At 36.3% G+C, this 23,043-nt stretch overlaps 1 protein-coding gene across 1 annotated transcript in view; it reads right to left on the bottom strand.

Moving 5' to 3' along the window:
- Window positions 1-23,043, bottom strand: part of OTOGL (otogelin like) — a 169,607-nt gene that overhangs the window by 137,764 nt on the left and 8,800 nt on the right. Inside the window, exons 5-10 of the mRNA XM_043880323.1 lie at window positions 22,802-22,900; window positions 18,544-18,698; window positions 12,968-13,089; window positions 9,243-9,448; window positions 3,248-3,375; window positions 2,782-2,888 (exon numbers count right to left, since the gene is read on the bottom strand). Coding sequence (XP_043736258.1) covers window positions 2,782-2,888; window positions 3,248-3,375; window positions 9,243-9,448; window positions 12,968-13,089; window positions 18,544-18,698; window positions 22,802-22,900 — 817 coding nt within the window. The remainder of the gene's footprint in view (window positions 1-2,781; window positions 2,889-3,247; window positions 3,376-9,242; window positions 9,449-12,967; window positions 13,090-18,543; window positions 18,699-22,801; window positions 22,901-23,043) is intronic.

Genomic DNA, 23,043 nt, shown 5'->3' with positions numbered 1-23,043 from the left:
CCTCTGTCCATGGGATTTTCCAGGCAAGAATACTGGAATGGGTTTGCCATTTCCCTCTCCAGGGGATCTTCCCGACCCAGAGATTGAACCCAGGTCTCCTGCACCACAGGCAGATTCTTTACTGACAGCTATGACAGCTCTTTATTTCCTTTTTTCCCTCCCTAAGGGCTAAAAGATGGACATGGCAGTGGTGAGACGGTTTTTGACAATGAAATTGAGAATAATACCCTAGGCCCTGGGAGATGGCATAGCCAAGAGTATCACTGAGTCAATGGAAAACTCGGGGAGCAGACACACACTATGAACCCAAGACCACTTGCCAGCCTGGACTTCACATGAGAGAAATACAAGCATTCAATTTAATTGAAGTCCCTGATATTCTGCCAATTGAAGCAGCCTAACAGTATCCCAACTAATAAATGGAGAATGACTTTTCTGGATCTGCCAGAAATAAGGGCAATGGACTACTTACAGAACCCTCCAAAAGGGACTGATAGAACAGAGATATAACAATACAGCATTTAAATGAAAAGTAAAACCAAATAGAGAACAGAATCTTGTTAAATATAAAGAAAGGTCAGTACTCAGTATTTTGGGCAAAGGGAATATTCTTTCAAAGCTCCTGGATTAATTAAAAAATCCCTGAAATTTAGACTATACATACAAATAAAGTTATAACTGTACTTAACTCAAAATTAACAAATATCCCAAACAACCTCATTTTCATATCTGGAAAATGTCATTGCATTCATTATTTTTATAATTATCTTAATCTAATTAAAGGCAGAGTGATTATAAGTAACATAATTTCACACTGCCTCAAACTTCCCTGTTTGTTTTCACCTTTGGTAAACTTAAGCCTAACAAGCTACCAGGATTTAATTTCAGAGGTTTTATTCAAACAAAAATTAGTCTGGTCTTTCATAACAATGTTTCCATATACCATTCATACTTCTGGGAATACTTAAAAAATAAAAGCATATTAAAAATTTCTTGAGATACTCTCTAACATTCAAGATAGCTAATCACATACATTTGGTAATTTTTTTTCAAATAGAAGTATAATTGATTTACAGTGTTGTGTTAGTTTCTGGTGTATAGCAAAGTGATTCAGTTATACATATATACACATTCTTTTTCATTTTCTTTTCCATTATGTTTTATTACAAGATATTGAATACAGTTCCCTGCTCTATTCAGTAGGACTTTGTTCTTTATCTATTCTATATACAGTAGTTTGTATCTGCTAGTCCCAAACTCCTAATTTATCTCTCCCCACAGCTCTTCCCCTTTGGTAACATAAGCTTGTCTTCTATGATTGTCTGCTTCTATTTAATAAATAAGCTAATTTGCATAGTATTTTAGATTTCATATTTAAGTGATAGCATATGGTATTTGTCTCTCTCTTTCTGACTTGGCCTGATAATCTCTAGGTTCATCCATGTTGCTGCAAATGGCATTATTTCATTCTTTTTATGACTGAGTAGTATTTCATTGTATATATAGATATGTCACATCTTCTTTCTTAATTTAGTTTGACTCCAAGGATATTTGCTTTACAATATTGTGCTGGTTTTTGCCATACATCAACATGACTCTGCCACATATATACATATGTCCCCTTATGCCACATCCTCTTTATCCATTTATCTGTTCATGGACACTTAAATTGTTTCCATATCTTGGCTATTGTTAATAGTGCTGCTATGAATACTGGTGTGCATGTATCTTTTACTTGTTAAATTTTTGAAAAAATAAAAAGACTTCAATACTGGTAATCTATATTGATGAACATACTATGAGTCTCACTGAATTTACTCCCTAGACAACCACCTTTGTCTGGTGTTCTTAACCCAGGAGGGAATGCAGGAGCCTGTATCCTTGGTGTGAAAAATATTACATGTTTATTTTCCCTAATTTTCTGCTTATATTTAGCATTTCTTTCAGTTACACACATAGGCAATACATAAAGCAATGTTCTTAGCAGAATCTGTAACTTTATCATCAATATAACTCATGTCTCATTTTTTCATATTTTCATTATTGTTTATACTCTTTTTTTTAGTTGGAGTTTCAATATCAAACTCTCAAAAATTAATAGAATGAATATACAGAAAAGTAGAAGGATATGGTAGGCCTGGATAACACCATGAACCAATGAAAAATAATTAAGACTTACACAATTTTCATACAAAGTAGGATACAAATTCTATTCAAGTTCCCATAGACTATAAACTAGGAGACACTGGAACATATCCAGGGACATAAAACAAGATGCCAAACTTTCATGGCCTAAAGGTATTGAAATCATACAGAGTCTGTTCTCTATCACTGTGGAATTATGTGAGAAATCAATATCAAAAGGTATTTGAAAACAACCCACATATTTTCGGGCTTCCCTCGTGGCTCAGCTGGTAAAGAATTTGCCTGCAATGCAGGAGACCTGGGTTTGATCCCTGGGTTGGGAAGATCCCCTGGAGAAGGTAAAGGCTACCCACTCCAGTATTCTGGCCTGGAGAATTTCATGGACTGTACAGCCCATGGGGTCACAAAGAGTCAGACATGACTGAGCAACTTTCATCACCATCATCATCATTATCATCACATATTTTCAAGTGCAATGTGACTATTATCCAGTAAATTTTTAATAGCTGTTAGTACAGCTTATGTTTTACATTTCCCACTACATCCCAACTGCTGAGATCGTAAAGTCATAGAATGGTTTTTGCTCTTCTTTTTGGATAAAAGAATTTCATTATAAATACTAATTATTTCACTTACTTGCAAAGATCATTAACACAGCTGGCAATATATAAATATGGATCAATATATTCATGGCAGCTCAAAAAGGGAAATTGCAACAGGATCTGACACTTGAAGAAGATTGCCTATGCAGAAAAAGATGGTAGTTACTAGAACATACTAAATGATATGCATGTACTCTCATTTCGTTCTGTTGATCTATTTGCAAGATTCTCTGATCTTACTAGGAAAGAGAAGGTATGTAAGCTTGTAACTTTAAACAACATTTTCTAACTATTTTCATAATGAGCACCACTTTTATGAAGCTCATTGCATTCATCATTTTGAAAGTAAACACAAATTTATTCTTCTTGCATTACATTTCTGGAATTTAATAGCATCTAATTATGTTGTGTTTACACTAAAAATGCTTAGTGTGAAATATACAAATACAATTATACATGTGCTGTATCCAACATGCCAAGGTTTTTCACATCATATTTACCTCAAATGCTGGCATTCCGCTGGAGCAAGGATTTGGAAAATCTGAGGGTGTGGGTACACATTTGGTGTCATCTGCAGTTTGCACCGACCAATTATTTGCAAACACAGCGATGTCTTCTGTATAGTCCTCTAATACACACAAACACACACACACACACAAATATGTGTAATGGCATCACTTTCCACAAACACACAGTTCACCAACATAAAATTTCTGGTCAAAAAGCTAAACTCAGTAACTTTATAATTACCAATGATAATAGACTATAGAACTGCTTTAGCATAATATCCATACAAATAAATTGAACAAAATTTAAGTACCAAATACCAATAATACCCTTGGAGTAGAAAAGCAAGCTTCGTTGAAGGAGCATGGGGGAGGGCTGAAAGTGAGTAGCACCGGAAAAGTACTAATTAGCCTGCAGTGTATACGGCAAAGAGGAGGAAAATATGCATAAAACTGAAAACATAAGTAAACGTTTGGCATAAAAATTTTCAGACAGCCCTTTCATTCTACTTGACATTAGTCAGAACCTTACTAAAATTGTAGCTCCCTTTAGGGGTACCTAGAGCCCTCGTGGAGATTTCAGAGGATGGACAGACAATGAAAAAATGGAAAAGACAGCTGGAGAAGAGGTGACTAAGAAGTGAATTAATTTCATGTGACTATGCTGAATAGTGTTTCTAAAGATGCTCAGGACAGATTAAGAATCCAGATACCATCCCAGCAGTATTCTGAAGCAAGATTCAGGAACTAATGTACTGCAGCAACAAGCGGACAGTCGCTGGAGAGCACTCTGGGCCTTCTGCCCATCCGAGGACAAGTCCAGGGCCTGACATTAACATGAATTCTGCCCCACATTCAGACAAGGGCTGAATCTGAAACCATGGTTCCTTAGCAGATCCAAACAAGACGACATCTTGAAGTTCCATCTAACAACTAGCCTTCATGTCTGAGTTAGCTTCTCCACCAATGACATATACACAGCCACAGGTCTACCATACAACACGTTACTGCACCACAAGAATCATATATAGCAAGTCAAATGGTTCACTACTCTCTGTTTCTTCCAGATAGGAAGATGTCTACTTACTACTACCAATTGTTGGAAAGATCGTGGAAGTTAACCCATTAGAAAGCTTTGCTCTGTTAGGATAAAATCCCAAACTTTACTGGGGCCTGAAAGACTTTCTGATCTGGCCTCTGCACTTCCCCGACTCCCCACCTCCTCATCCACTCTATCCCACCCCACCTCTCTTACATCTTCCACTCCTATTCTTGGTCAACCAACTCCAATCATTCGGGCTTTACACCATTCTTCACTCATGCTCATTCCCACCCTGCTTCTGCTTTTGCTTTTGCATTTCCTCCTTCAATATCACTCTTCCCCCCAACCTTCCCTCTGCTCTCTCCCTGACTTCATGCAGAATTCTATTCAGTATGACCTCCTCAGAGAAGCTTTCTCTGGCACGTGATCTAGACCCTCTAAACAAACACTGTTCTATCAGTCTCCTTTCCCCCTTGTTTTTCACGGCTGCTATTGCTCACAAAAAATTGTGTTTTAATTTGTCTCTTTATTCATTTTGCCTTCTACTAAATGAAGGGGGAGAGCTTGTCTAAGCTATCCTATTGCTGGATCCCTAGTTTACTATCTTGTGGGTGGGTGCTCAAAATATATTTGCTAAATGAGGGAACAAATAAATACAAGGAAGTTTTCCATGTTTATTAAATAGATTATTAGAATCCTAGATGTTTGGTCCACCTCATTCTCTGATAGTGTTGGAAATGTGTCACACTCAGCAAAGCATAGGTTGGATCTAACATACTTAATTTTTAAAAGGGAAAACTAATGTTCCTTTTAAATACATTTGTAGTCACATTTCATTTCAAAGCATCATCATAAGTTTTTCTTTCAAAGGTCCTTTTGAAAATATGTATTCGTTTATTTGGCTGCTCTGGGTTTCTGTGCTGCCCTCAGGACCTTTGTTGAGTCCTGCAGATCTTTCGCTGTCGTGCATGGACACTCTAGTTGTGATGCACCAGCATAGCTGCCGCACGTGGAGGACCTTAGTTCACCCACTCAGGATCGAATCTGCACCTCTGCACCGCACTGTGGTTCCTTTTTTTTTTTTTACAAAGTGGATTCTTAATCACCGGACAACCAGGGAAGTCTCCAGCATATTTTAAAGGTCTGACGAATCAAAAATATTTCCTAGAGGCCCACTTTTTCCCATATATATACACAAATTTTAATGTAACTAAACAACCTGGGCAATCCTGTAGAGGTCACTTTAATTCCAACTTTTAACCACATATTTAGCTATTTTTGTTACACTGCACAGCATTACTATGAGACTTTAAATTCATACCAACTGGTGGTCCTGGAGCCTGCAAAACTAAAATTAAAATGCTTCATATAAAATGTGCTACAAATGAAGTAATTTATTGTCCATATTGGGACACTTCTGAGAGTGAAAGAGAGACACTATTAATTACTATGCTGGGAAAAACAAGAGAAAATCAGGGGTTCTATGATGTGTGTAGCTAACTATAGACATGAATTATGGAATAAGAATCTCAACTAGTCAACAAACTTAAATCTTTCTATATCTACAGAAATTCTGAAAAGGCTCGTTTCTTTGTGAAATCATGCCTGAAGAATGCATAGGAATGCACAGAGAAATACAATTTTAATCACTGTTAAGAAACAATGAATTCAATGGCATTCAGTCAAACTATTGCTCTGCCTCTAAAGATTTATCTAATCAGCAAAGTACAGACTTTGCTGATTAGTTTCAAGGAAATACTAGGCATTTTATTTATTTATTTTTTATTGAAGGATAATTGCTTTACACAATTTTCTTGTTTTCTGTCAAACCCCAACATGAATCAGCTATAGGTATACATTTGGGAGATAGGAGGAAGGTTCAAAAGGGAGGGGATATATGAATACTAGGCATCTTTAAGCTAAAGGTAATACAGCTCAACTGTGGACATCTTCTTGCAGTATTACAGTATGGAAGAAAATCAAAAGGCAGTTTCTAGTCACATCCTTATAAATTATTGTAAGTTAGTTCTTTAAATCATTCTGCTTTACACTATGTACAGGCATGCTAAGTCACTTCAGTCATATTCAACTCTTTGCGACCCTATGGACTGTAGCCCACCAGGCTCCTCTGTCCATGAGATTCTCTAGGCAAGAGTACTGGAGTGGGTTGCCATGTCCTCCTCCAGGGAATCTTCCCGACCCAGGGATCAAACCCGCATCTCCTGTATCTCCTGCATTGGCAGGTGGGTTCTTTACCACTAGGGCCACCTGGGAAGCCTGCTTTACAGTATACACTAAATAAAATTGTGAAAAAGCTGAAATCTCTCTTCCACATACTTTCCAAGATCCTTCTTGCCAACTGCCAGCTCAGCCATAATTCAGTCGAATTTCCTCCTTTTGGTCTTTCCCACAAATAACCTGCTAACAGTCCTTTACATGCAGCCCAATTATGTCACTGCGAGCAATCATCCCATGTTCCAGGTTATCAAAGTCTGTCTGACTTTTAACTCAAACCCTAATCTGAATCTCTCTGCCTCTAACAAGAGCAGATGCTATTTTCTATCCGCATTTCTGTACCATGCTCCCTAAACATCCCCAGGGAAGTTACCCATAGCAGTCTTCTTTAACTCTTTTCTAGCTCTCAATAATACTCATAAAACTTTGATACAGAAGAAAAAAAAATCAATAATTAACATCTGATTGGTTCTGTCTGGGTCCAAAACCCTACTTCCTAATATAGTCTCAACACGCAAACTTTGCGAACTCTCTCATTTCTAAATACCCAACTGGATGCAAAACACCATTTCAGGATGATCTCTAAGCTGCATATTTGTATTGTGCTCACTTTTAAACACTTTCATTTACATTTTCTCATTAGATCCTCACAATCTGGGAAAGCCTCAGGGTTATTATTATTATCTCCATTCTTTATGTAAGAAAATTGACTCCTTGAAGCCCTGCTCTTTAGCTACTAGTAAACTAACACTGACAAATCAGTATCCATACAGGGAAAATGTTAGCATATTAACAAGGACCTCTTAAAGCAATGTCTTTAATCAAACATTCTCCTGTTGGCTCCATTACAGGCTTATTGAGAGCACTTGGAGATGACTATAAATTAGCCAGTAATTAACAATAATTAATAATTACAGTAAATAATTAACAATAATTAACAGTAAATAATTCAGTAATTAACAATGTGCCAAGCCAGGCACTGTACTAAGTATTTTACACAGATTATCTCATTTAAACCTTGCAACTCTATGAAGTATACACTACTAGTATACCATTAAACTTAGAAAGTTTAATAAGTGGCAAAGCAGAATTTGATTCCAGAACTCACACTCTAAGTAGGACTTTCATTCCCTTAAAACACAACATATGGGAATCTCTTCTCATTAATTTTATAATGTAAAACAAAAAGTATTATATAGCACTTTACAGATTAAAGTAAACATCTCTCATATTTATCTAGGCATAGCACTGGGAGCGAGTTGGAGCTATAACTCAATTCTGATAGCACCATTTGTAAGCTATGTTACATCGGGCACATAACCTTGTGTCCTCATCGTAAAATTAAGAAAATACCACCCACCTTACATGGCTCAGCTGGTAAAGAATCCGCCTCAGTGCAAGAGACCTGGGTTCAATCCCTGGGTTGGGAAGATCCCCTGGAGATGGGAAAGGCTACCCACTCCAGTATCCTGGCCTAGAGAATTCCACGGACTGTAGAGTCCATGGCGTCACAAAGAGTCAGACATCACTGAGTGACTTTCACTTACATGAATGATGTAAGAGATGGGGATAACATAGCTATGTAGTCATATTGTTATTGTTGTGTAGTCGCTAAGTCATGTCCAATTTTTTCTGACCCCATGGACTGTAGCCTGCCAGGCTCCTATGTCCAAGGGATTTCCCAGGCAGGAATATTGGAGTGGGTTACCATTTCCTTCTCCAGGGGATCTTCTTGCTCCAGGGATCAAACTCACGTCCTCTGCTTAGCAGGTAGATTTTTGAGCCATCTGGGAAGCCCATGTACTCATATTAACTATTACTATAAATAGTATGAATCCATGTTATGATTATTAATAACACTGTGAGTTCCAAATTATTTTAATTCCTATTTTACAGCTGAAGAAACTGAGTATCAGAGAGATTAATTGAGATGCCTCAAGTTATAAAACTTGTAAGACTTAGAACAAGATGCAAAGCCAGGTCTGCTGGTACTAAGCACAGAATTCTTTTTTATTACACATTTATATACGGTTGTAAATCATGAGTGAGTCCTGTTATTCTCTTATTTTGTTGCCACTGCACACTAGTACCCATACTAAAACAAAACCTATTTTTAATAGCTCACTGAGATTAGTTTCATGACTTAGAATGAAGTTGAGTGAATGATGTATACATCATCATACATGATAAAAAAAAAACCTTTCCAAGTTATTTTTCAACTTTTATAAATTCTGCTTACATTTTATTACATTCACAAAACTATTGTGTGGCAGTCATTTAATTTATTCCTATCCAGACTAGAAGCAAAATATGTTTTGCCCAAAAGTAGACAAGTTTGCCCCAAATGGGTTTGAATCACTAAAATATAAGCCCCAAGAAGGGAGGAGTTTTTGCTTTGCTCCCTGACATATCCCAAGCTCCTACAACAGGGCCAGACACAAAGTAAATGCTCACTTAGTATTCATTACATGAGTAACACCTGATTTGCATTAATTTAACAAATGTAAATTAGCTCATGGATTTCAAGAATGACACAAAAACCTTTTCCTGTTCAAACATCACTTAAAATCATGTAAGCAGGCAAGTAATAGCTACCATTTTTTACCCAACCTAGAACAAGTTTTGTACCCTTCTGGGTATATAAACAGAGTGATCAGTGCAGAAAGAAGACCTCAGAGGTACCCACCCATTTCTTCTCCTCCACCTGCTCACCTTGCTGAATGATGAAATCATCAGACTGAATGCCATTGTAGTTTGCACATAGGCCACATGATTTCCCTTTATGCTCCTCAGACAGCTTCAAGTAAATTCCAGATATTCCATCCCAAGCCAATGAAAAACCAAAGGTTGTTTTCACCAGAATATAGTCAGCTAGTTTCTCAATGAAAACCTGTCCAATTGTCTGAGGTAATGTTAAACTTGAAAAACAGAACACAGGCAATCTAAGAATTATGATGAAACATCAATTACAGATGATCTATTTCTTTCTTGAAGTGACGGAGAAATAAGAGATAATTATTATTCAAAATTGTTGAATAAACCATGCAATTAGATTTCCCAAGGAAGCACCCTATAGAAAATCTCAACATTTTTGAAATTTTAATATTGAAATAAATGCAGGAAAAATTATACCTATTTCTGCATACTTATTTAGATTTTACACTTATAGAGAGTTTAAGATCATCTGAAAACACTGCTCAACAATTTTGAAGTAAAAACAAACAACGCTCAAAATGTGTAAACACGTTGCGTCAGTGGTGATTTTGTTTAATTTTGTTTTAAAATTGGCTAAAAGGAATTAAGAGCTCCTATCCTCAAAATGTCACCTGGATACAAATCATCATTTTCCCACAAAAAAAGTCTAGGCATCCTTAATTATGATTTACAGCTTTAATGCTGCAAAGTATATCTTTAAGAACAAAGATACTTTCCATGCAGTATTGCATGGGGATTATATTCATAATTTTTAAGTTGCATACAATCTGATCTATTTAAGCAAGGGTCACACTGAATAGTTAAACTCCTGATCCAATGTCTAGTCTTTCCACTTTTCACAAACACGTACACATACAAGAGAATTGACAGACATAAGAGAATTGAAGAAAACGAAACAGTTAGGCACTTTAAAATCACAGTAAGTCACCCAGAATGCTTTTGAAAGAACACTGTCCTCCTTCCATCAGAAAGTATTACAGGAAAAAGCAGGTGTTAGTAATTAAGGAAATGAGAGGAAAAAAATTATTTTTACTAAAATAGCCATGCTAACTGAAAATAAAGTGAGTAAAATAAACAATAAAGTGAGTAAAATGAGAGGTTAGTAGGTAAGTTCATATATTTCTCTCAAAAATTTTGAATTATTGAGTTCCTCTCCAGGAAGTGAACATGGCTACATGAAATAAAAACTATAAGATTAAGAATACTCATTAACAAAGGGATAGTCCCCAAAGAAACGATTCAAATGTCAATAATCATTTGCACAAGGATGTTTGCGAATAATTATCTAGTCATAAGATTTCATTTTAAGAATAAGAAAATAACTAAAATTTACATTGGAGAATAAATAAGAAGACTTTCCTGTCATAATCTATACTTATTAAAATTGAAAACACAAGAAATTCATTTTAAATTGAAGGTAAAAGTTAGTATGAATAATATTTTTTAAGTTTGCGAGTTTACAAAAGCTATACTTGAGAAAAGTGAGTCATGTTTTATGAAGATATTCCATTGCAATGGGATGTTCACTGCAGGGAGGTACAGTTGCTCTGTTGTGGGTATTCCTTGGTTTAGTCATTTGTCACATCATCTCTTTCACAATAAATTTGATTAAGTACACAATTTTTGAAAATAAAATAAAAGATGCTAGTAGAGATGAGTGGTGATTCTAAAAATTTGATAATCTCCCATAAATTTAAGAAAAACCCCATGCAACCCAGGCAGGAAACAATAACAATGTAAACTAAATGAATGCACAGATTCAGTCTGAAAATTATTCACAGGTTCATATGTACCAAAACCCTTCATTTCACAGGGGAGGCAACTGAAATCGAGAAAGGTAAAATATGAGGTGCAGAGTCTCACACATTTGATTTCCTTTTGGTAAACATTTCTCTAGCACCTGCTATGAGACAGGTCCTAGGCCAAGAAGAGCATTATTATAAGCAATTTAGCTGAATAATAAGGAAACCATCTTTTTATTATACAAATGGAAATCTTTGAAAAAATATTTTCTCTGACTTAAAATTTAAATGTGATCTCCTATTTTTAACAAAGGGTTAGTATTCTTGAAAATCTAATTGAATGACACTTTTGTTGTATAAAACCATAATTTTAGGTGCCCACTATGCTACCCCAAATTCCATATAAAAATCCTAAACCACTATTTAAATTGAGCTCCAAGAAATATATACATAAATATATTACCTTCCCATTCAAATGGATAAGCTTTCTTTCATAAGAAATTGGAAAGTACAGAACCCAATTGATCAAGAAAATAAGCCCAAGAGGGGCTGCTTGGGGTTGCTTGACTATGACAAAGCCTGGGTCAGAGCCTGCCTCCCCTGGTGCTTCACCTAAAGCCTTTCTGCTGTCACCTGCTGCCTCTTGAGGAATCTAAATTGAGAAAGCATAGCTTGCTACAGCTATTGTACCAGAAAGAATTCCCATCGTTCAGACACTTGCTGGTGAATTCTGAATGATGGACAGAACTGTTCTATCAGATAATTACTTTTCTTGACAAAGTAATGTCAGCCAAAACAGAAAAAAAAAAAAAAAACCTGCCATCATAAAATAAGCCCTATTAGAGGAAAACAGTTAATAAAATTTATGACAAAATGTAACTAAAACATATACTATGCTTGATGACATGAAAGAGAAATATTAAGCAGAGAAAACGAGTGTGTCAAGGGTTGAGAGGCAACTTAAAATTGAGTATTTCTATACTTATTAAGCTTGGAAGATAGATTATTACACTGTACTTCTAGTTTAAAATGTAAAACCTTCTATCAACTAAATTAACATCCATTTCCCCAAAAGTTTCAATTCTAGAAGTGAGCCCCTCTCTTATCTATTCAAGACCAGTTATTTATTGCAGGTAACTCTAACAGAAAATGCTAAGTGATACCTAAAGTTCATTTACACAAATTTGGAGTGGATTTTCAGAGGTTGAGTTTTAATTTGATTGTTTAAAAAAGAAGAAAAGATTTATGAAAGACAGCAAAAAATAAAGAGTTGAATTATGAGGATTTTTCCTTAATCTCTCTTACAAGTAGATGTAACAATCTTATTTCTACCAATAAAGGTGTATGTGTATCCTGCACAAACATTAGGGAGGCTAAACTGTTCAGATTTCTTGTTACCTGGCTAGCTTTGGAGCTACTGAAATTTTGATGTCTGCATGCTCTAATTCAGGGCTTCCCTGGTGGCTCAGTGATAAAGAATCCACCGGCTACTGCAGGCAACATGAGTTCAATCCCTGGTCAGGAAAATCCCTAGAGAAGGAAATAGCAATCTACTCCAGTATTCCTGCCTGGGAAATTCCATGGATGGAGCAGCCTGGTAGGCTATAGTCCATGGGGGTGCAAAAGACTTGACTTAGCAACTAAAGGACAACAGCAAATGCTGTAACTTAAAGGTTGTTGTTGTGTTCGACTCTTTGCGACCCCATGGACCATAGTTCACCATGCTCCTCTGTCCATGGAATTCTCCATGCATTTCCTTCTGCAGGAGATCCTCCTAACCCAGGGATTGGATCTGTGTCTCATATGTCTCCTGCATTGGCAGGAGAGTTCTTTACCACTAGCACCACCTGGGAAGCCCAACTCAAAGGTTACCGCTGAAGAAATCCTCTCTTCCTACTCTCCACATTCAGTTCCAGAGTGAGATATTTAGAAATTCTGTTAATCTGTGATGTTTTCATTATATCATTTATCATATCTTACCTGATTCCATTCTTTTTTATTTCATGCCCATAAATTCGAATTTCTTCTTGGTTTGAAAAGAACAAGCTGATCGAGCGATAACAGTAATACACTGAACCAAGGCACTTAGGGCTATTATGAACCTTAAAGGGAGAAAAACAAGAGGAAGCACAGAAACCAACAACAGCACATATACATGTTTTCATTTGAGTTATTAAGTCCACAACGCATGTCTTCAGTTTTAAAGCATTAGTTCCATGACCCTTTAAAAATTATAACTACATTTAGGATTTCCAAGAGAAAAAAAGATATTGACCTCAGGAATTGGACAATAGAATTAACTTCATAAAGCACAAGTTATTCTAGCTTATTTATTTAAATGAGCTGAATCTTCAGATGCAGGCAGGATGTAATAGTCTAAAACTATGTGGTATGTATCAGAAGAAAAAAAAAGTTCTGATAGGAAGACAGTACAGCACCACAAAGAAACACATTTGTAATTTTCGTGTCCATAATTTTTACCTGTTCATGAAACAGAAAATCACGAAATAGAGTTTCAAATGGAGTTCTACATAGAGTAATGTTTAAAGGTTGCAAAAGTAACTAAAACTCTCTAAAAATAAAATTGTGCAGGCACTTTAGGGAAGAATGATTATCAAAAATTTGATGAGAAAATTAGTTTACCAGTAAAAAAAAAAAAATTAAGTAAGGAAGAAAAGAGGAGAGGAAGAAAGGAGAAGAGGAATATCAGATCCTCTTACTCCACCAACATAAATCTCAAAAGGTCCAAATAATGACACCAGAAAATAACTGAAAAAAATATAGATAACTACATAGATAGAAAAGAACTTTCAAAGCATAAAATTGATAAGGAAAATCACCAATGATAATATAAAATTTTAATATTGCAAGAATGTAATATACATTAATTTAGTGATTAATAGGCAAATTTTACTGATCACTTATGTACTGAGGACTGTTCTAGATTCTGGAGATAGATTAGTCAAACAAAATAGACAAAAATACCTGCCCTCATGAAACAAATTTCATTAGAGGAAAACAGTTAATAAAAAATAAAATTACATGTAACTGAAATATATACTAGGCTAAATGACATGGTGAAATATTAAATGGAGACAGAGAGTGTGTGTATCAAGGGTTGTTGGCAGTCAGGGTAGGGGGGAGTTTAGGTTGAATGGCCAACAAAAGCCTCACTGAGAAGAGGAAATTCTAGTAATAAGGATGAAGGAAATACAAGAGCAAGCCATGTGGACATTTAGACCATTCCAGGCAAAAGGAATAGCAAATGCAAAAGTCTAAAGTAGAAGTATAACTAAAATGTTCTCGGTATCCAGGAATCCAGACATAGGACCTCAGACAGGATAGTGGAAGATTTTCCTTGAAGAAACAAAATGGAAAAAGATGTACAGATACTAATGAAGTGAAAGTAAAAGTTGCTCAGTCATGTCTGACTCTTTGCAACCCCATGGACTGTACAGGCTCCTCTGTCCATGGAATTTTCCAGGTAAGAATCCTGGAGTGGGTAGCCATTTCCTTCTCCAGAGGATCTCGCCAACTCAGGGATTGAACCTGGGTTTTCCAATTGCAGGCAGACTCTACCATTGACGACACCAGGGAAGCCCCACGGATATCAATATCTGGGGCTTATTTAATGAAACTAGAGGTTTCCTGCTCAAGTTCCCACTAGGCAAGAAAGTCCCCATCCACATATTCAGAGCTTCTAACCAGCTTTTAGAACCTAATACTCAAATGTGAATAAACATTCATGGATCATTTGATGAAAGCCTGCAACATGAAAGGCAGATGCCAAATAAACCAAAAAAAAAAAAGAAAAAAAAGGAGATTAAAGGAGTCAAAAACAATTCAGAAAAATAAACTTCCAAAAATCTGTAATTGGTATCTTTAGGGAGAAAAGTGAGAAAATGCCATTCATGAAACAAGAAAAAATGATGCTAAAAGTGAAATTCAAGGAATAAAAATAAGCTATTGGATACTGATAATATGATAGGAAAAACTTATAACTGAAATAGAATTCTGGAAAATAAATACCTAATAGTTGGAAAGAAATATCAAAACAAAAAAGCAAAAAGATGGAAAAAAGAAATGAATCAATGAGAAAATTAAGGAATCACTTGGGACAGGAGCTCCAATATCTGAGTTACAGAATTACTGAAAGAGAGGAAATTAAGAAATAAATATTATTCCAAAACTAAATTGTTTGAAATGCTAGAAAGGGCTCATCAAGTACCCAGCACAATATATGGGGGAAAAAAGCAACTCACGTGACATCTCAGAATATTGGAGATAAAGAGAACTAAAAATTTTTGTAAAGAGAGGGTGAATTTTAAAAGATCATATGCAAAATGATCAGAAATCAGGATGAATTGAATTTTAAAATTCTGAAAGTGATTTCCAAACTATAACCGACTTCAAAAATTTACCTCCTATGCACTCTTGAGATATGAATAACCACTAGTCAAATCCATTTCACGTGCCTTCACTAATCAAGGTCATCTTAATTGTTGCAACAAAAGATAGGCATGTACTCCAAGGAGCAGGTAGTCTAAGTTGCCCAAGTTGTTTTCCAGGAACTTGAAGTCAGAGGAGTCTAGTTTGAGTTAAACTGGTTAAGACTGGAAAGGACTCCTGCCCCTTCAACTGGCCACACACAAGCGTCTCAATCCAGAAAGCACTACATACAAGCACTGCCCACATGAGCAGAGCACCCAGTGAGCTTTCAGAGCCTGTGTCTCAATTATAAACAAAAACTCAAGAACTGCTAGACATCTCACAGGACCTAAGAAACAAGGGTGGCTCTAGGGGTAAAGAATCTGCCTGTCAATGCAGGAGATGTAACATATGCAGGTTCTATTCCTGGGTCAGGAAGATCCTCTGGTGTAGGAAATGGCAGCCTGCTCCAGTATTCTTGCCTGGAAAATTCCATGGACAGAGGAGGCTGGTAGGCTACAGTCCATAGAGCCGCAGAGAGTCAAACATGCCTGAGTGACTAAGTACAAGAAACAGGGAAACCAATCCAGGAAAGAGAAGAATGAAACTCACCAGGAAAATGTGAAAGAAATTCCCAACGCTAGGTGTACAGTAGGCTCAAAAGCAATCAGTCCCAATTGGAACAGGAGGATGAAAAACTGAGAAAGGGATAACTCATGGGAAGGAAAGAGAAATCGAGACTGCCAGATTTATCTGGCCATACTGAGAGGAGTTGAAGGAAAAAAATGATTAAAGTATAGAAAATGCAGCAAACAAAAAATGCGATAACTTAATTCTATAAAATTGTACAAAGAGAAATGAAATCACAATAACATTAGGCTCAGCTCTCAACAATACTTATATAGCTGTTGTTCATATATGTAATATATATAAATGAAAATAATGTAAAAACCACATATGATGTAACCAATAACAGTGATGTAATTCCATTAACAAGAGGAAAGGAAAGTGTGAGTGTGTGTGTGCATGTGTGTGTTTGTGTAGAAGCAGGAAGGATGATGTGACAGATGACTTCCCATTTTCCACAGTAAAAAGTGAATAAATAAGTCCTAACTCTGAAAAATAAAGAAATAATAGCACATTTTAATGTGTTAGGTAAAAACAAGAAGAAATACCTAAAAAATTGAAGTAATTGCGTTTGGAGAATCAGATTTTAGCTGGGGTCAAGGAGTGAAGGAAAGACGGGCTATTTACCTTCATGTATCTTGATCAGATCTTTTAAACTAAATATATGTATTCTTTTCATAAAAATAAAATTGAATTTAAAGAAAAAGAGTCAAAAATATAAAAGTATATATGCATAAAGATATTTATAAATACATGTCTTTTAAAATACTGAAATATTTTAAAATCTAAATATCTAAAACAGAATATAATTAAATAATTTCAATACTCCATAGTTGGAACAAGTACAGCTAACAAAATTTGTGTTTGTCAAAAACATTTGATGTGGAAAATAGTTCTTGATATAATATTAGGTGAAATTGTGGGGAAGAAAATTATACACGGTAAAGTTTCAACTTTATAAGTGTGTATAAAGTCCAGAGGAAAAATTTAGAGGGAAATATATGAAGCCATTAGCACTAGTGAGTCTTGACTGATAACTCTAATAGTATTTTTAGACTTTGAATTTTTTCAATTTTCTACAAAAGAGGTGAACAACTTTACAATCAGAGAAAAGATGACATTTCAAATAAATGGATTTGTTGATGTGAAAACAAATTCCACCAACCAAACTGAGCCAAGTAGAAACAATATCTATTAACTCTGAAAGCACAGCTGAGCTTTGTGTGTTATCTCCCAATTATCTAGTTGACACCTCAGTCCTCAAAAGGGCCAGACACTGGACAAGAACATTTCAATGAAAGAGTCAGAAGGTGTTTGAGTGATAAAGTCAGTAACTCCTTCCCAGAGTGGAGGAGTAAAGGACAACAGTGAACTGAGAACAGGAGCCCTGTGTGAACTAAAAATGCATATCCCTAACTTCCCTATCTAAAGAGACCTCCAATTTTTTACCCTTATGTCCCATAAGTTAACTTTCAATAGTCTTCATTTTCTTTTGAGGTCACAGGGATTTGTTGCCATTAAAAAGCATCAGGACTGAATTTTTAACATTTCCCTCATCTAAGAGAGGAGGAGAGTTAGGCAACTCCAACATGTCAGAGAGATTCAAAAAGAGATTCAAACAAATGATGGTTATGGAGGGCTTTAGCTTTAGAACAGGACAGCACCGCAGTTTTCTGGTTTTGCTTTGAGGTATCAGAAAATTCAGAAAACGCAGGCAGGGGAAAAGGTCCCTTCCTGACGTCCTTACATCAGCCAGAGGCACTCTGAAGCTTACATTTCAAGATGTTTCTCCTATGAATTCTTCTGAAGCAAGAATGCTGCAACTAAGAACTAACTCTGAGTTCAATCATATAGTATAAATCTACCTAGAAATTAGCTACCTGTCCCCATATCCTCTAGCTTGTGTTTATGCAATTCATACATTCCATTTCATAAACTCCAGTCCCCAGTTCACACTGAGATATGTCTTTTAAGAAACTCCAGGAGGGAGCGGGTAGAGAGGGAGGTGGGAGAGGGGATCGGGATGGGGAATACATGTAAAACCATGGCTGATTCATGTCAATGTATGACAAAACCCACTACAATATTGTAAAGTAATTAGCCTCCAACTAATAAAAATAAATGAAAAAAAAAAAAACAACTCCAGATGACCATCACAAATAGAATGATTGATGCTTGAAGCTAAATAAAAATTGAAAAATGAGTATATCAACTGGAGTTGACATTACTATATCCATGATACAGACATTCCTGCTTTGCCTACATGTCCCTACCTTATGGATCCAAACCAGTCTTCTCCCAGTCCTGGGCCCCATCTTCATAGAAACATGCTCAAAATAGTTAGAGATTTGGCCCATCCCATTCAGAATCAGCCCCCTCCTTCCCTAATAAGAGCTCTAAGTATTCATGCTATGATTACTATATATTTTTCATCATTTGTCTAGTACTTTAAAAATACAGACTTGGCCAGAAAGAATTAATTATGTCCTAGGATCACCTACCCACACAGTATACCGAGGTTCCAAATTACCACAGTCCTTTGCAAAAATGTAAGAACAGTTTCCCGGGAAATAATAGTAGATGCCATCAAAAGTTTCAAAGTGGTATTGTCCCCAGGTTTTGCAAATCCCATCTCTGCCATTGCCCATGTTTGGCACTGAAAAGAAAGAGGATAATATTCAGTAGAATAAAACAAATGATAGCTGTTTCTTACAAAGTTCAGTTCAGTTCAGTCGCTGAGTCATGTCCGACTCTTTGAGACCCCATGAACCGCAGCACGCCAGGCCTCCCTGTCCATCACCAACTCCCGGAGTTTAATCAAACTCATGCCCATAGAGTCGGTGATGCCATCCAGCCATCTCATCCTCTGTCATCCCCTTCTCCTCCTGCCCCCAATTCCTCCCAGCATCAGGGTTTTTTCAAATGAGTCAACTCTTCGCACAAGGTGGCCAAAGTATTGAAGTTTCAGCTTCAGCGTCAGTCCTTCCAATGAACACCCAGAACTGATCTCCTTCAGGATGGACTGGTTGGATCTCCTTGCAGTCCAAGGGACTCTCAAGTCTTCTCCAACACCACAGTTCAAAAGCATCAATTCTTTGTCGCTCAGTTTTCTTTATAGTCCAACTCTCACATCCATAGATGACCACTGGAAAAACCACAGCCTTGACCAGACGGACCTTTGTTGGCAAAGTAATGTCTCTGCTTTTTAATATGCTATCTAGGTTGGTCATAACTTTCCTTCCAAGGAGTAAGCGTCTTTTAATTTCATGGCTGCAGTCACCATCTGCATGGTAGGTGATTCTAATTTTCATTAAAGTAAATGCTTACTTCTTTGGTGGACAATATCACAGAGATAAATACCTAACATCAAATTACCAGCAGCTCTCAAAACTGAGTTCCCCTGAAGAAAAACATGGTCTTCAAGTTGAAGAAAGGATTTATGTTAGAAACTTCCTTAATTTTTGCTTTCAAACAAAGACTTTGGAGGAGAGAAAGAGAGGGAAGAATGATACAGTAAAAGAAGGTGACAGTGATAAAGCAAATATAATGGCTCTAAAAAAGAGGAATGTCACCACAAAGTATCCTAAAAATTTACACTGGCAGCATCAAAATGTTCTGGTCTCTGCAGTTCTTTGAAAGTAACTTAGGATCCACAGAGAAAACTAACCATTGGCCAAAAAGTCATGTTTATAAGTCTGGGACCTGGGAATGGGGAGCATTAGTCATCCAAATTCCAAAGAATTTCGGAATTCATGACCTCAAACTGGTCACATTGTAAGCAGTGTTTGTCTTAGAGCATGCAGAGTCATCTCCTGTTGCCTCCATGTCTATCTCCCTTTACACCTTTGTGGATGGCCCATTTTTATTTTCTCTACCCTTCTTTCTCAATTAATATGGGAATCAGTGACATTTACTGAGCATTCATTGATTAAGACATTAGAGTATGTTAATATACTCCATAGGTAGCATAGAGAGAAGGCACAATCATATCTTTTCTTTTTGTAATTTACGTAAACGGATTAACTTTGGCCAACTTAGACCTTTCCAGGAAAAAATACAGAGCTAGTTATTCATTATTCTGGCAGTCTTTTCTGATAGTATGCCTTATGTCTGTTGCATATTTTCATAAAATCTTGCACTTTATAGCACATCATAATGTAATTACTGTTATCTTATATCCTGGTCCTCTCCTCTAGACTGTAATCTCCATCAGGGCAGAAACATATCTATATTATTCACTGTTCCCAGTGTCCAGCCTGGGATCTAGTAGATGCTCAGTAAATACTCATTAAACAAATGGATTTTATTATTTATTATTGATGTAGGGTCCTATATTAGATACTGTGGTTAAAAAAATGTTTAAGAACCCTCTGCTCTGGAGAGTTCTCAGTACTATTTCTCTCTCTAAAAAAGTGTAAGTGTTAGTTGCTCAGTCATATCCAGCTCTTTGTGACCCTATGGACTGTAGCCCATAAGGCTCCTCTGTCCATGGGATTCTCCAGGCAAGAATATTGGAGTGAGTAGCCATTCCCTTCTCCAGGAAATCTTCCTGACCCAGGAATCAAACCTGGGTCTCTGGAATTGCAGGCAGATTCTTTACTGTCTGAGCTGCCAGAAAAGCCCATGTTAAGAATATTCCATTAATTCAAAGTCAAAAAAGAATGAGTGGCTCCAAATAACAAATCTAATTTATACAACAAAAGAAAGATGAATGGAAACCTGGTTTTAATAGGCAAATACAATTTAAAATGGAGAAAAAAAAAAAACTTGAATCACATTTTTAAAAAGTTCTTTAGGAATAAACCTGACCAAGGAAGTTTAAGACTCATACCCTGAGAACTATAAGATACTGATATAGGAAATTGAAGACGATTTAAAGAAATGGAAAAATATCCCATACTCTGGGGTTCGAAGAATTAATATTATTAAAATGGCCATACTACCCAAAGTGAAATACCAATTTAATGCAATCCCTATCAAATTACCCATGACATTTTTCACAGAACTAGAAAAAATAATCCTCAAATTTATATGAACCATAAAAGTCCCAGGATTGACAAAGCAATCCTGAGGAAAAATAACGAAGCAGGAAGCCTAGCCCTCCCAGACTTCAGATAATACTACAAAGCTACAGTAATCAAATCAGTGTGGTGCTGGAATAAAAACAGACATATGGATCAATAAAACAGAATAGATAGCCCAGAAATAAACCCACACACCTATGGTCAATTAATCTTTATCAAAGGAGACAAGAATATACAATGGGGAAAAGACAGGCTCTTCAGCAAGTGGTATTGGGAAAGCTGGACAGCCACATGTAAATCTATGAAGTTAGAACACTCCATACCACCTACAAAAATGAGCTCAAAATGGCTTAAAGACTCACATATAAGATATGACATCATGAAATTCCTAAAAGAACACAGGCAAAGCTTTACTTTACATAAATCATACCAATATTTCCTTAGATCAGTCTCCCAAGGCAACAGAAATTAAAGCAAAAAATAAACAAGTGGGACCTAACCAAACATAAGCGTTTGCACAGCAAAGGAAAGCTTAGAAAGAAAAGACAACTTATGGACTGAGAGAAAATATTTGCAAGTGATGTGAGAAACAAAAGCTTAATTCCAAAAATGTACAGTCAGCTCACACAGCTCAATAACAACAAAACAAAACAAACAACGTGATTAAAAAAATGAGAAGACCCAAATAAACATTTTTCTAAAGAAGACATACAAAAATCACTAATTATCAGAGAAATGCAAATCAAAACTACAATGAGGTACCATCTCACACTGGTCAGAATGGTTATCATGTAAAAGTCTACAAATAGCAAATATGCAGGAGAGGATGTGGAGAAAAGAGAACCCTCCTACTCCATTGGTGGGAAAGTAAATAGGTACAGCCATCATGGAAAACAGTATGGAGGTTCCTCAAAAAACTAAAAGCCCACTCCTGGGCATATATCTGGACAAAACTATAATTCAAAAAGATACATGCTCTTCTATGTTCGTAGCAGCAACTATTCACAAGAGCCGAGACATGGAGACAACCTAATGTCCATTGACAGATGAATGGATAAAGTTGTGATACATACATACAATGGCATACTCCTCAGCCATAAAAAAAAAAGAATAAAATAATGCTATTTACAGCTACATGGATGGACCCAGAGATTATCACACTAAGCAAAGTAAGTCAGAAAGAGAAAGACAAATATCACATGATATCACTCATATGTAGAATCTAAACTATGACACAAATGAACCTATCTTCAAAACAGAAATAGATTCATAGACTTACAGAGCAGACTTGTGGCTGCCAAGGTGGTTGGGAATGGGAAAGGGTTGGATTGGGAGTCTGGGACCAGCAGATGCAAACTGTTATATATAGATGGGTAAACTAAAAGGTCCTATTGTATAGCACAGAGAACTATATTCAATATCCTTGAACCATGATAGAGAAAAATATGAAAAAAATAATATAATACTGTAAGTCAACTATACTTTAAAAATTAAATTAAAAAATCTAAAACCAGAAAAAATACTTGAACTAGTAGAGTTCAATGAAAAGTGAAAGAGGACATACCCATTTTCTTTCTCATTGTTTCAAAATTACTGGAAATAAATCGTGGATACTCTAGTTAATACACAATATGATTGTCCCAAATCCCAAAGGATGAACACTAATACAGCAAATTATGCCTTCATGCTCTCTGTAGCACCTCATAATTCTCTCATAAGTATCCCTGAAACTTACCAATCTGGCACCGTGTCCCAAGAGCCTGAAATATTTGACAGTCACATGTACCAGCCTTAGAACAGAAAGCTCCGTTAAGGCATTCATGAGGACAAGAACCTGGAGGGCAAAAACAATCAGTTATCTTCTGGCATGCATCAGTTTTTATAAACACAATCTGTCAAGATTTAGCTTGGACTAACTGTAACCTCTGTTAACTCAAACAGAACCCTGGGCCTACTGCCTTGATAAGCTAAAGAATT

The sequence above is a fragment of the Cervus elaphus genome, chromosome 3 (genome assembly GCF_910594005.1).
Source record: "Cervus elaphus chromosome 3, mCerEla1.1, whole genome shotgun sequence".
In the NCBI taxonomy this organism is placed as follows: domain Eukaryota; kingdom Metazoa; phylum Chordata; class Mammalia; order Artiodactyla; family Cervidae; genus Cervus; species Cervus elaphus.
The sequence above is the reverse complement of the archived record's forward strand: the minus strand, read 5'-3'. Positions and strand labels throughout refer to the sequence as shown.